Genomic DNA, 13,974 nt, shown 5'->3' with positions numbered 1-13,974 from the left:
TTCTCTGGCCCGGCCAGTCAGTAGCGAGATGACAAATCGGACCTCTGCGGCCTGGGTGCGAAACATCTCGGGATGCTCCTCTACATAAATCCCACACTGCATCAGGAAACCCCGACAGGTATCGGGATTCCCATCATACCGCTCGGGAAGGGCAACGGGAGCGGAGATGGTGGCTCTTGGTGGAGAGGCAGGCAAGGGTATCTGGGCGGCTTGGGTGGCCAGGAGCTGCTCGATGGCAGTCAGGCGATTCTCCAAAGCGTTGGTGCGTGCTGGATCCATTCTTCTAGGCGAATCCATTCTTCTAGGCGAACGATGGCTCAAGAATCGGAACAGAGATCCAGGTCTTGCACGCAGCCAGAAGGTTTATTGGTTGTACTGACTCGTAACAAGAAAAGGGGCAGAGCAAGGAGAATGGTCGAGGGGCAGAAGCAGGTGTTCGAAGCCGTGAGATCCGTCCGGGGAATATACACAGGACACGACAACAAGGGGAAAGGGAAACAGGAGGAGCCGGTCTCAGCAGGGCAGAAGGTTCAGGTTCGGGAACGGGTCTGGGAAGAGGAAGAGGAACAGAAAAGGTAAGCACACTGGGCAAACGGAACAGGGAGGAAGCAAGGGATAGACAATAGACGATAGAATGCTCGGTATGGCTCATTCGCATGGCTCAATACTTCGCACAGTCCTGTCGGAGCTCTGGGTTTAAATCCACTCCGTCATCTAGTGCTCAGCGGAGCACCCGGCTGGTTCCGCCCCTGTGGGCGTGACCGAGACGGGTCAGTCGGCGGGTTCCGCTTGCATGGGCATGACATTATATTACTGTACATACATTCCATATATATATATATATATATATATATATATATGCATTCCACACACATCACAATGTTTTTCTCCTTTCACTCTACAGTCAAATGTTATATGTTTCCAGCCATGTATTTTATACATACTGAAATTAAACGCCAAATGTTTGTGGTAAGTAAACCGTGTTCCTCCAACACATCAGCATAGACAAAGTTTTCCTCAGTCTCGTGTAACCCTGAAGTTTCCTCTGAGTGATTAATCATATTAAATAACTGTTCTCAAAACTGACCAAAATAATAGTTAAGACATTTAGTTATGACTGAAAACCTACGGTTGTTAAGAATATCAGTGTGATTGAAGTGAACATTAATAGGTGAAGCAGTGAAAGGCTACATTCACTTACAAAGGATCAGACCCAAAGAAGTCAAACCTTTAAACCTTTACTTTCCAGTTTTACAGTCGTTCTAAATATTTTTAACCAACCACCCAGCATCAGCTATCTACTACTCAATCACAGTACTGTGAAATATTTTAGCTACTCATAGTAAGAAATTATAAATATTTAATTGCTATGTTTCTCTAAGAAATGAGGAATTCTTTTGTGTCCTCTGTCCTATTGTTTAACTGTAGGCAATTAAAAATATATATTCTAAATCTAACAAGTGCAAAACTCAATGGCAGGGTAAACACATCTGCATGGTTATTAACATACATCCCCCCAACCCCCCAGGCTCAAAAAACTCTCTTTTGAAGGTCCCCATTATTGAATACAACATGTTGGTTTATTACATATTGTTGGGTGTAGAGAAGATTGGACTTCTGGTGGTAAATTCCACCACACTTCCATTATAATAAAACACAGATTGAACTCCACATGACATGACACTGAACGCGACATTTAAATTGCAAAATCTGCAACTTTTAATGAGTTCACCTTCACAAACAAACTCATCAAATTAAGTCAAATGAATCTCAAAGCAATCAAATTCCTGTTGCCTGATTTTTCAGATAGGTTTTCCTAATATAAAACAGAAACCTGTCAAAATCATTGGCATTTTTGGCTATTATTTGCAGTTATATATATATAACGTCAAATGGTCAAGAACTGCCATGACATTAAGCTTAAATTTAAATTACAAAATTTGCACCTTTTTAGGAGTTTCACAACTTCACAAACTCACCAAATGAAGTCAAATGAATCTAAAAGCAAATAAATTCCTGTTGACTGAGTTTTAAAACAGGAACCTTTCCAAATCACTGGCAAACGGAAACAAGGAGCCATACCAGAGAATTCGTAACTTTAACCCTATTTACGTTGCATTTCCCTTTTGTAGGCCGTGATGCGATTATACACATAGAATTTCAAGTTCTGCCATTTTCTTTGCTTAAGAGCTTCTGATTCCGCTCTTAAACACCTCTCGCAATCGCTCTTTGCTGGCACAATACCAGATATGATGAACCGATTCATGTGCCTCTCCACTGCCTGCACATCTGTCTGCTGCCAGGGTCTCTTCTTTTGGGTCACTTTACCTTAAAGTGGTCAGAAAAAATAATTAGTAATGCTGTAAATCAGATATAATTTGCTAAATTCTATATCAGCATACATGCAGAAAGTAAAATTCTTTGCGTTTACCTAGGAATAGAATTATATTGTCAGTCAAATTTTAAGAAGAAACAACAGTATGTATCTTCTTATGAACATTAAAGATCCACTGGATAAATCCATCTAGTATAGTATAGTATTGTATAGTAATTATATAAGACATTACAACTCTGATTTCAAAAAATTGGGATGCTGTTTAAAACATAAATAAAAACAGAATGCAACCGACATTCAACTGAATACAAAAGAAAGGCTCAGTTCTTCACAAGCAAGGATAGCACAGTGGTTACCACTTGGTGTGTTAGCACTCATGGCATGTGAAAGTACCTTTAATGTTGAATGCAAAATATGCCGCCATCCATATGATGTCTTTTTCAGAGACGTTATTGCTTATTCCAGCATGACAATGGTAAGCCATATTCTGCACGTGTTACAACAGTGTGGCTTTCTGGTAAAAGAGCGCTGGATCTAAACTGGCCTGCTTGCAGACCACACCTGTCACCCTTTGAAAATGTGTGAAAATTATGAAACCCAAAATACAACAACAGAGACCTTAGTTTGTTGAGCAACTGAAGTCATGTATCAAGTATGAATAGGAAACAAAACTTCAACAATTCCCAAAGGCTCACTGAGTTGGTAAAAGAAAAGGTGATGTAACACAAAGGTAAACATGCTGTCATGCCCGGCTTGTCCGCTCCTCCTGTGTGCCACGCCCCCTGCTTACCCACGTGTGTTTCCCGGATCGTACCCAGCTGTGTCCGTTTGCTTTCAATCAGTCTTGTGTATTTAAGTCCTGGTCTCCCCAGTTTTCCTTGTCTGTCATTGATGTTTGTTCGCGTGAGATCCCTATTAAACCCTCGTTCGCCCCGATTTCTGCCTGCCTGTCTATTTTTGGATCGCTCGCGCTTCCTGAAAGATCGTCCGTCCAGCCCGTCCTGCACACAACGTGACAGAAGGACAGACCCAAAAAAGAACAGTAAGCGGAGAGGGAGGAGGATCCCGGAGGAGCCGATCTGCCTGGGAGCCTGCTCGCTCTCCAGGCTTTGGATCGCTCCGGAGGAAAAGAAGGTACCCGTCCGGTCTCCAGCCCTGGGGCCGCTCCAGCGAGGTACCTGCCCAGTATCCATGTTCTGGCCCTCGAGTGAGTACGAGGAGGAAGAGCCCTTCCTCTTCCCTTACCTGGAGCAGGAGCCGGTGTTTTCGCCGTCTGTTTTTGCAGACATCGCGCCGCCTCCCGCCTCCACCAGGCGCCAGAAGAGGAGGAGAAGGAGACCGGCGATCGCCGGTACGGAGGAGCTCCCTCCGTTACTGCCGGCGAACCCCGCTCCGGTGCAGCCGCCGCCGCCCGCGGACCCCGCTTCCGCGCAGCCGCCTGCACTGCCTACCCAGCCGCCTGCGCAGTCGCCGCTGCTTGCGCAGCCCCAGAGGCGCTCCCTCCGCCTGCTGCAGCCCCAGCTCCTGTACCTCCGCCTGCTGCAGCCCCAGCTCCTGTCCCTCCGCCTGCTGCAGCTCCAGTCCCTAACCCCACTCCTGTCCCATCTGCCCTAGTCCCCAAGGAGGTCCCAGAGGACTCGATCTTAGCTCCTCCCTCTCCAGAGGTGGAGGAGCTTGAATGGGATCCCTCGGGGACCCTACTTGTGACTTTGGTGCCCTCACCCTGGCAAGCTTGGCCCCGGCCGCGGGGCTTTCTGTCTGTGTCCCTTAAGGGGAGGGGACACAAACGCTGGACTAGGGTCCCTCCCGCCCTGCCCCCTGGCTCGCCCTCCGTCGTCTGCGCTGGGGCTCGGGGGGCGCCTGTGGGTCCTGGCCCTCCGGGTCGGACGTCGCCTGCGGGTCCCCCTCCGAGGCCTCGTCGCCCCGCCTCGCTCCCCCCTCCAGGGCCTGGTCGGTCGCCTGCGGGCTCCTTGACGGCGGCTCCTCTGTCACCTGCGGGTCCACCTGCTCCTGCGCGGCGGAGGACGACGCCGCCTACGACGGCTCCCCTCCTCGCCTTGCCCTCGCCAGGGTCCCCTCCGACTCCCTCGTCCCCTTCCCTGGTGCTCCCTCCTGCTCCCTCCCTGGCCCCTCCGCGGGTCCATCGCCCTGCCTCCTCGGCCCCTCCGAGGTCCCCTCCGGCTCCGGCCGCCTGCGGCCCCTCCGGCTGCCTCCCGTCGCCCGCTGGGGCTCCCTCTGGCTCCCCTTAGTTCCCCCTCCTTCTCTCCCTTTCCTGCCTCGGTCCCGCCAGTGTTTGTCCCTCCTCCTGCCTCTGTCCCGCTGTCCTCTGTTTTTGGTCCCTTTGTTCTGCCCCGCTCCGCTCCTGGTTTCCCGTCGTTCCCTCCCGTCACTCCCGCTCCTTTTGTTCCTCCTGTTCCCTCTGTTTCTCCCTTCCTGATCTATCTCTCTGCCTTCCTGTCCCTTTGTCAGCTTCTGTCTTACGTCTTGTCCCTGGCTTTGTTCTGTGTCTCCGTCTTGTTCCCGGTCCCGTGTTGATGGATTCTGTTTTTGTTTTTCAGGTCCTGGTTTACCTCGTCCCGTCCGTCGCCCCCTTCCTTGGCGCGCCCGGTGAAGCGCGCCTTTGGGGGGGGGGGTTCTGTCATGTCCGGCTTGTCCACTCCTCCTGTGTGCCACGCCCCCTGCTTACCCACGTGTGTTTCCCGGATCGTACCCAGCTGTGTCCATTTGCTTTCAATCAGTCTTGTGTATTTAAGTCCTGGTCTCCCCAGTTTTCCTTGTCTGTCATTGATGTTTGTTCGCGTGAGATCCCTATTAAACCCTCGTTTGCCCCGATTCCTGCCTGCCTGTCTATTTTTGGATCGCTCGCGCTTCCTGAGCGATCGTCCGTCCAGCCCGTCCTGCACACAACGTGACACATGCTCCTGTCCCAAATTTTTTGAAGCATTTTGCAGGTATCAAAATCAGGTTCATCAGTATAAACACTAAATATTTTGTGTTTGTATTGTATTCAATTGAACGTAGGTTGAGATAGATTTGCAAATCATTGCATTCTGTTATTTATGGTTTACACAGAATTATAATGTTTTTGGTATACTGTACAACCATTATACAAGTACTAATATGTACCGCTTTAACTATATTAGCTTTGGTAACAAGAAAATTATATTAAAGCTACTGAAGTTGAGTTGCTTCTACATTATGAGTAATGCTGTAAGTTATCCAGTCATTCACATTGAATTGCTCCAGCACCCTGTGAACAGCCAGGACAGGTGGTTGATATAGGGGCTAGTTATTACTAATGTTTCATTTATTAGAACAGTTACTGTTACTAGTCCCACTTCAAGCAGCTTATAGAGTCGAGCAACAACCAACTAGCCCCATCAAATGGTACAGAGGGATTTCTGAGAATTGTGATTTTCAGACAGGGCAGAATAATGTAGAGCTGCTTGGGACAACAACAGTTTGGCAGCAAAGCATTCAATTAAAGCAATTTGGCTGCTACAACATTTAGCCATTTCTAGTTTAATTCAGACACTGACAGTACCTCTGTAAATACAAACAAAAGAGTAGAGAGTTCACCTTTGGATGAAGGCCTCACAGTACTGACTACTGACGGTGTTGTATCATCTAAAGGTAGTGGATTATATCTCTTGGACGGTGGTGGTGGCATTTCATTCCTTTCGGTAGGAGGAAGTATCTCCTCTGCTGATGGTTCTGTGAAAAATAATCAACATTCAGAGCAGATGCTGGAGGTGGATGCAAATGCAGTAAAACTATTATTTTATTAAATATGCAGAAAAATCCAGAATATACAGCTGAAGCATAGTCAGTAAACAGGCAGAGGCAGGCAAATCTCAAGAAACCAGAACCATGATTAAAACCAGAGTGACAAGCTTGGTATCATTAGGTGCAAGATGCTAAGCATATACACCAATCAGGTATAACATTATGATCACTGACAGGTGAAGTGAACAACATTGATTATCTCTTCATCATGGCACCTGATAGTGGATGGGATATATTATGCATCAAGAGAACATTTTGTCCTCAAAGTTGATGTGTCAGAAGTAGGAAAAAAATGTGCAAGCTTAAGGATTAGAGTGAGTTTGACAAGGGCCAATTTGTGATGGCTAGACGACTGGGTCAGAGCATCTCCAAAACGGCAACTCTTCTGGAGTGTTCCCGATCTGCAGTGGTCAGTATCTATCAAAAGTAGTCCAATGAAGGTATGCGAGTGCCATTGGGGTCATGACTGTAGACTGCTGTATGCTCTGGCAACTAGAGTCTGCTCCAGATGATGAAGTGACATGTACATGTTTGTACTATAGAGTATAGACAATACACAACTGATGTCATTTCTTACACTAATGCTTTTTAACTATTTTGGGGGGCTTGAAAGTTTGTGAACCCCTACAAATTTTATATTCTAAGGAAATTCTGCATAAAAGTCCTAAGAGTAAAGAAAGAAAAATAAATTAACCCAATTACATGAAAATACTATATATGGTCAGACATGGTCAGGTCAATAGAGGTGAAGAAGAGTATGTAGACAGGGTGAAGTGGGTGGAGAAGAGTGTCAGGAGTGATTTGTGATAGACTGCTACAAATGCGGGGGTGGCATGGTGGTGCAGTGATTAGCACTGTTGCCACACACCTCTGGGACCCTCTCCACCTGGGTCACATGTGTGGGGAGTTTGCATGTGTGGATGCATGTGTGAAGGAACGGTGTGGGAGTGTGTCCTGCGATGGGCTGGCCTCCTATCCTGGGTTGTTCTCTGCCTCGTGCCCATTGCTTCCCGGATAGGCTCCGGACCACCCGCGACCCAGTAGGATAAGCGGCTTGTAAAATGGATGGATGGTACAAATGCAAGAATGAAAGCGAAGGTTGACAAAATGGCAGTTAGACCAGCTGTTACATGGGTAAGAAATGGTGGCACTCATGAAAAGACAGGAGGCAGAGCTGGATGTGGCAGAATTAAAGATGTTAAGATTTGCGTTAGGAGTGATGAGGATGGACAGGATAGGAATGAGTATATTAGAGGGTCAACTCAGATTGGAGAAAAAGCTAGAGAGGAAAAATTGCATTGGCAGAGGAGAGATGCTGGGTATATTGGGAGAAGGAGGATGGAGCTTCCAGGCAGGAGGAAAAAAGGAAGACCCAAGAGAAGGTGTATGGACATGATGAAAGAGGACATGCACGTGGTTGTTGGGATGTGGTTACTGAATTAGTTAAAAAAATCCTCGTTGGCAGGGTCCCAGAGGTGGATGATATCCACCCTGAGTTCCTTAAGACCCTGGATATTATTTGACTGACTTAGTTGACACAAATTTGAGACACTGTGTGGTGGTCAGGGATAGTGCCTCTGGATTGGCAGACTGGGGTTATGGTTCCCCATTTTAAGAAAGGGGACAGGAGTATGTTCCAACTTTATGGGGAATCACAGTTTTGTGTTTCATAATGTACCACACATTTTCAGTGAGAGACTGGAGTCTAATATCCACACAAAGCCACATGTGCAGAATATGACTTTGGTATTGTCTTGCTAGAATAAGCAGGAATGTCCCTTTAAAAGACATGGCCTAGATGACAGCATATGTTGCTCCAAAATCTGTATGCACCTTTCAGAATTAATGGTGCCTTTACAGATGTGGAAGTTACCCAAGCCATGTGCACTAACACTCCCTGTACTTTCACAGATGTGGAGGTTACCCATGCCATGTGCACTAACACTCCCTGTACCTTCACAGATGTGGAAGTTACCCATGCCATGTGCACTAAGACTCCCTGTACTTTCACAGATGTGGAGGTTACCCATGCCATGTGCACTAACACTCCCTGTACGTTCACAGATGTGGAGGTTACCCATGCCATGTGTACTAACACTCCCTGTACCTTCACAGATGTGGAAGTTACCCATGCCATGGGCACTAATACTCCCTGTACCTTCACAGATGTGGAGGTTACCCATGCCATGGGCACTAACACTCCCTGTACCTTCACAGATGTGGAAGTTACCCATGCCATGGGCACTAACACTCCCTGTACCTTCACAGATGTGGAAGTTACCCATGCCATGTGCACTAGCACTCCCTGTACCTTCACAGATGTGGAATTTACCCATGCCATGTGCACTAACACTCCCTGTACCTTCACAGATGTGGAAGTTACCCATGCCATGTGCACTAACACTCCCTGTACTTTCACAGATGTGGAAGTTACCCATGCCATGGGCACTAACACTCTCTGTACCTTCACAGATGTGGAAGATACCCATGCCATCGGCACTAACACTCCCTGTACCTTCACAGATGTGGAAGTTACCCATGCCATGTGCACTAACACTCCCTGTACCTTCACAGATGTGGAAGTTACCCATGCCATGTGCACTAACACTCCCTGTACCTTCACAGATGTGGAAGTTACCCATGCCATGTGCACTAATACTCCCTGTACCTTCACAGATGTGGAAGTTACTCATGCCATGGGCACTAACACACCCCATACCATCACAGATGCTGTTTTGCTGGTCTTTTTCCTCTTTAGCCCAGAGGACATTACATCCATGATTTCCAAAAACAAATATAATTTTTATATATATATAAAAAAAATTATAATTTGTATATTATTTTTCCTCATTTGTTTTAGGACTAATTTGTACATTTTTTTGTGTACATTTTATTTTTGATTGACTTTTGATATTGACAATTAATTATGATAAGTACATAATGAGTTATGTTTGATTTTTTTTTTTATCATTGTAGCTTTCAAGTCCCAATCATTACGTCCATATGCCCCTGGAATTAGTTAGCGAAATAACAAATTCAATTAAAGCAATACTCTAATAAACTTACTTACTGACTTAAACTTGTGACAAAACATACCATCTATAATTGATGAATCTGCCTGACATTTCTCCTGGAAGTCGTCCTCATCACTGTCCAGAACTTTTTCTGTGGAAGTCATACAAAGTACAGCTTAACAATGTGATTAAACAAAAAGAATAGATAGCAAGCAGAAAAATAAACAAAAAAGTCAAATAACATACCATCTGGATCTATCTGAATTTCATCCAAGTTCTTGCCATGAAACTCAGCTAATCTTCCCTGCTCGAGTGCCATTAGAACTTTGCTGATCTTTGCAAGTTGCAGGGTCTTCTCAGGGAGTCGATAGAACTCACGATGGATTCTAATGTCATGTCCAAGAAAGATGGCCAGCTGGTCCATCTCTGTGTCTGTCATGTTCAGCACAGTTGAAAGGGTTGCAGCATGCTTTCGCAGTCTGGTAGATGTCAGTGATTCAGGACATTTTGCACCACACACCTTTGCAAATCCACGGATGCAATCAGAACCTCGGAAATGTGTCATAGCTTCTGGTCTCGCAAACATATACTGATTGTCTTTTAGTACCCCACAGGCCCCTCTCTGCTTAGCAAGGAGTTCTAATGCACACAGCATTTTTGGAGTCAATAGAATTGGAACTGGGCGACCACGTTTCCCCCTGGTGACAATCCATGTAAAGTGTCTGTAAAGTTTTCTTTCCACTTCAGACAGAGCCCAGTCCACATCCTGATGTGGATCAGAGGTGTCTCTTGATAAAAATGCAGATAAGGGCATGCTTGCCACCTCTCCTTCCCTGCGCCGGTTAAAGAGAATGATCTGGGTCATACACACCTTTGTAAGCTCAATCCAGGCTTTTACAGAGGGATTTTCATAGAGCGATTTGTACCAGTTATCCTGCATTTCATTGAGATATGCATGCATTTTTTGGACATCTTCAGTAAAGGGCATGAGAGTGGGCACATTCCACTTCGCTTCACTGATGTTCCTCAATGCTGTAGCTGAGATCATCTCATTCCACTTTTGCTGATGGACATCTAGAAACTTACTGGCATTCTCAACAAGCTCTTTGTTGTTTGAGATTAAACCCTGAGCTTTTAAAAGTTTGCTTACTTTAACCAAGGCATTTCCAAGTTTGTTTGCCAGTGATGGAATTAAGAACTTGTTTGTTTCACTGACATACCCACATGTAAACTTGACAGCTTTGACAGTCTTAATGTAGTTCTTTGGATTTATGAAATCTTCCAATTTTTTTAAAGTGGTCACTTTGCTGGCATTGTAAATCAGCCTTCTGATTTCTCTCATCTTCTCTCAGACATACTGTTGATTCTTGCGTGATGGTCCACCTTTGTTTAACAAGTGCTGTCCAAGAGCAATAATGACTTAGTCATTATGAAATTTGTAACATTTCAAGATGTATATTTTAAAAGAATGAAGTGCCTGGCCAGTAAGGGGTGCATGGTATCGGATGGTGGAATGTCGAACAGGTTTGTTAGAGGGTTAGAGGAGATAGAACTATGTTTTGGCTCTGCCCCCTCGATTATCTGAGTTCCAGACAGACATATTCAAAGCCATTGAGCAGGACATCAACATAGTTCTGCCTCCTCTAACTCTCTAACAAACCTGCTCGACATTCCATCATCCGATACCATGCACCCCTTACTGGCCATGCACTTCATTCTTTTAAAATATACATCTTGAAATGTTACAAATTTCATTGCAGGGGTCATCCCATCTAGTACTTAAACAGCATCAGTCTCCTATAGTGTAAGTCTTTGATAAACCTCAGGACTGGGCCTCCAAGTCTTATGAAAGGTCTTTAAGGACCATCCAATTCTGGTGGCCGTTTGAGAAATGAGGAAACAACTTTTGCACAGTGTCTGCTTTGAAATAAATGAAAGAGATGTTTCTTTGGCATGTTATGCTTGCCTGCTAGGATTGTGACTGTTGCAAACACCCCATCCTCATATAAACTAATAGTGTTGAGCCAATTTTTCTGGCCATTTAAGAAAAGCAGCTAATGTTTTTATACATTTCAACATTAACAAAAGCTGTTAATGTCTTTTCTTTAAAATTTACAAGTCTATTTTGTGTGGTTTTTCACAATAAGACTCATGAACGAGTAAGTTAGTATGTCTTGGGGTCTGTATACACATCGCGGTCCTATACTTTCACAGACCTATAGTTAAACTCTAAAGCCCCTGACCACCGGTGTGTGTGTGTTTGTGCACATGAGCATGAATATACATTTACTGAAAAAACATATTTATTAAAATAACTAAGGCTTTATTCTGTCAAAAAAAAAATTAAATAATGCCAGCGGATAAACGGGGTCGTTATAGTCAATCTGTAGTCTCCCTGAATAGTGGATGACTACTGACACTGTTGAATTTGAACTATGTTTCATTAACTATCAAACAGGCTGCAGCTCCATTACCGTTGTCAACTTAGCATTGTACTCCAGCAAGCATCTCAGATCAAGCTTGTAGATTATATAAGCTGGGGCCGTGGCACCTTGTAGGATGTCTTTATTAAAAAAACTAAGACCTTATTCTTTAAAGTTTTTAATGTGTATTTGCAGCATGGTGCTAAATGCAGCTTACTGGTTCCTATTAAATGCAAATAAAATAATCATGTACACCTTCTTTAAAATAACAAGACTATATCCTAAATTCTTACACCCCTGCCTGATTCCACAGTTCCTACCCCACACTTATGTGTCCCCCATCCCACCCCCTTCCATGACTTGTGAGATAAGGAAAGCACACTTCTGCCTGCCTGGTCGGTCATTTCTAGCCCCTATTTAGGTTCTTCCTCAAATCTTGTTACCTAAATGACTTATATCACACTCATATTTATTTAAAATTTCGCTATAACAAAACAATCCTTATACATTTTAATAAAAAAAACGTGAACAATATATGTTTGGTTTTTTTTTTTAGTGTTTTTGTGTGCGTGTCCGATACAACTGTAGTATGTATACCATGAAACATTAACAAAAACAGTTAATGTCTTTTCTTTATGTCACAATTCGCCGGGATCGCTGGGTGAACGGAGGATCGCTCAGGCAGGGCGATCGGGAAAGGAGCAGGCAGACAGGCGGAGAATGGGGTAAACGGGGATTTATTAAACAAACGGGGATTTATTAAACAAACGGGGATTTATTAAACAAACGGGGATTTATTAAACAAACGAGGACTAGGGCACATCTCACGACGACTAACATCAGGTAACATCAATGACAGACAAGGAAACCTGGGGAGACCAGGACTTAAATGCACAAGACTGATTGAAAGCAAACGGACACAGCTGGGTACGATCCGGGAAACACACGTGGGTAAGCAGGGGGCGTGGTACACAGGAGGAGCGGACGAGCCGGGCATGACACTTTAAAATTTACAAGTCTATTTCTGTCTGTTTTTTCGCGATAAGTTAGTAAATGACTAAGTTAGGGTGCTTTGGGGTTTGGTCACACATTGCGATCAGGAACCTAAAGTTAAACTCTAAAGCCCCCCGACCTCCGGGATGTGTGTGTTTGTGTGCATGCGCGTGAATAAACATTTACTGAAAAACGTATTTATTAAAATAACTAAGACTTTATTCTGTCAAAGTTTTTAAGAATGTGTTTTGATGCATGTCACAAAATGCTGCTTAATAGTACCTAACCGGGGTTGCTCCCCCAGAGACAGTTGCTAGTCCATGTAATATCGCACTTAAAACATGACAGGGCTTTTGCTGTTAGAAAATAATGCATTTACTTAAAATAACACATTGACAAACACGAGAAATGTTTTTTATCCCTTAAATTATTAAAATAACTAAGGTATTAGTCTAACAAAGTTTTTTTAAATGTTTTTGAAGTACGTAGCTAAATACCGCTCACTAGTTCCTGCATCTATTAAATTAATAATGCGCTGGGTGAATTTTATTGAAAATAAAACTAACAAAATACAACTAAATTATTTTATTAATTAAATCTTATTGGCTTAAAACTTTATACTAATTTGTCATACGACCGTTTAAGCTACGGTACTTTATCCCGCTGATTAAGCAATTGAAGTTAGATACTTCATCCAGCCCCACAGGCCCGCAGCAGGGCGTCCGGGGCTATGCTAGAGTCCCAGAGCTGTGGTGTTAGACATCGACTTTTATTTCCATTAGACATATATTATTTTATACTATTTACGAATAAAACAGATTAACAAATAGACGTAATGTGCTTTCTGCCGGGGGTGTGAATGCTGTCTGTCTGCTTGTCACACTCAGGACCAGCGATTAAACGAGATGTTACACGCACTCTGCAACAATTTGTCAACCGACGCTTCCTTCTCATAGGCTTATCGCTCACGGCTCCAAAAGCTCTTGCGCCGCCGCCCCGTTTCCCACTGCCGCGGACATTAGCTGATCAACATGTCTAGACATGCAATACGCATAAATCCCCCCTAAAAACAGGATTGTTGTGTTTTTACCGTTATAAAATAGGACATTTTGTTAAAAATAAACCGTTAACAATACACAACTACTGCTTTTACCATTCCACACTGCCCGACTCTCTTTCCTCTCTAGCTAGAAAAGCTCGACGCGTCCGGTGACCCCTTAAAATTATTATGCCTTAAAACGTATTTAGAATTTTGCATTAATAAATTCATATGTATTTTATTCTTTTAAAGACTACTGATTCCAATTTGGTGCCATATGCTTTTATCTTGTAGGCCGTAGGATAGCTCCATTTCTACCGGCTGTAGGCCATGGTACGTCTGGGCTAATATGCTTAATTTCTTAATTAATTAATGTTGACTATG

The 13,974-nt window shown here is 44.1% G+C and overlaps 1 protein-coding gene across 2 annotated transcripts; it reads right to left on the bottom strand.

Annotated features, from left to right (window-relative positions):
- Window positions 1-344: 344 nt before the first annotated feature.
- Window positions 345-13,974, bottom strand: LOC125738616 (uncharacterized). 2 transcript variants are annotated; one of them, XM_049007777.1, is made up of 5 exons: window positions 9,382-10,136; window positions 9,218-9,286; window positions 5,915-6,049; window positions 2,245-2,328; window positions 345-548 (listed from the first exon to the last, which is right to left on the bottom strand). In XM_049007777.1, exons 1-5 carry the CDS (start codon window positions 10,121-10,123, stop codon window positions 514-516), a joined length of 1,065 nt encoding a protein of 354 aa, XP_048863734.1. In that variant the 5' UTR covers window positions 10,124-10,136; the 3' UTR covers window positions 345-513. The 2 variants fall into 2 exon arrangements, 1 of the variants encoding a protein (XP_048863734.1); XR_007396877.1 differs by lacking the exons at window positions 9,218-9,286; window positions 9,382-10,136 and adding an exon at window positions 13,705-13,974 and having other exon boundaries at window positions 5,943-6,049.

Source organism: Brienomyrus brachyistius, chromosome 1, assembly GCF_023856365.1.
Source record: "Brienomyrus brachyistius isolate T26 chromosome 1, BBRACH_0.4, whole genome shotgun sequence".
Taxonomy (NCBI): domain Eukaryota; kingdom Metazoa; phylum Chordata; class Actinopteri; order Osteoglossiformes; family Mormyridae; genus Brienomyrus; species Brienomyrus brachyistius.
Note: the sequence above shows the minus strand (reverse complement) of the source record. Positions and strands in the feature narration are given on the sequence as shown.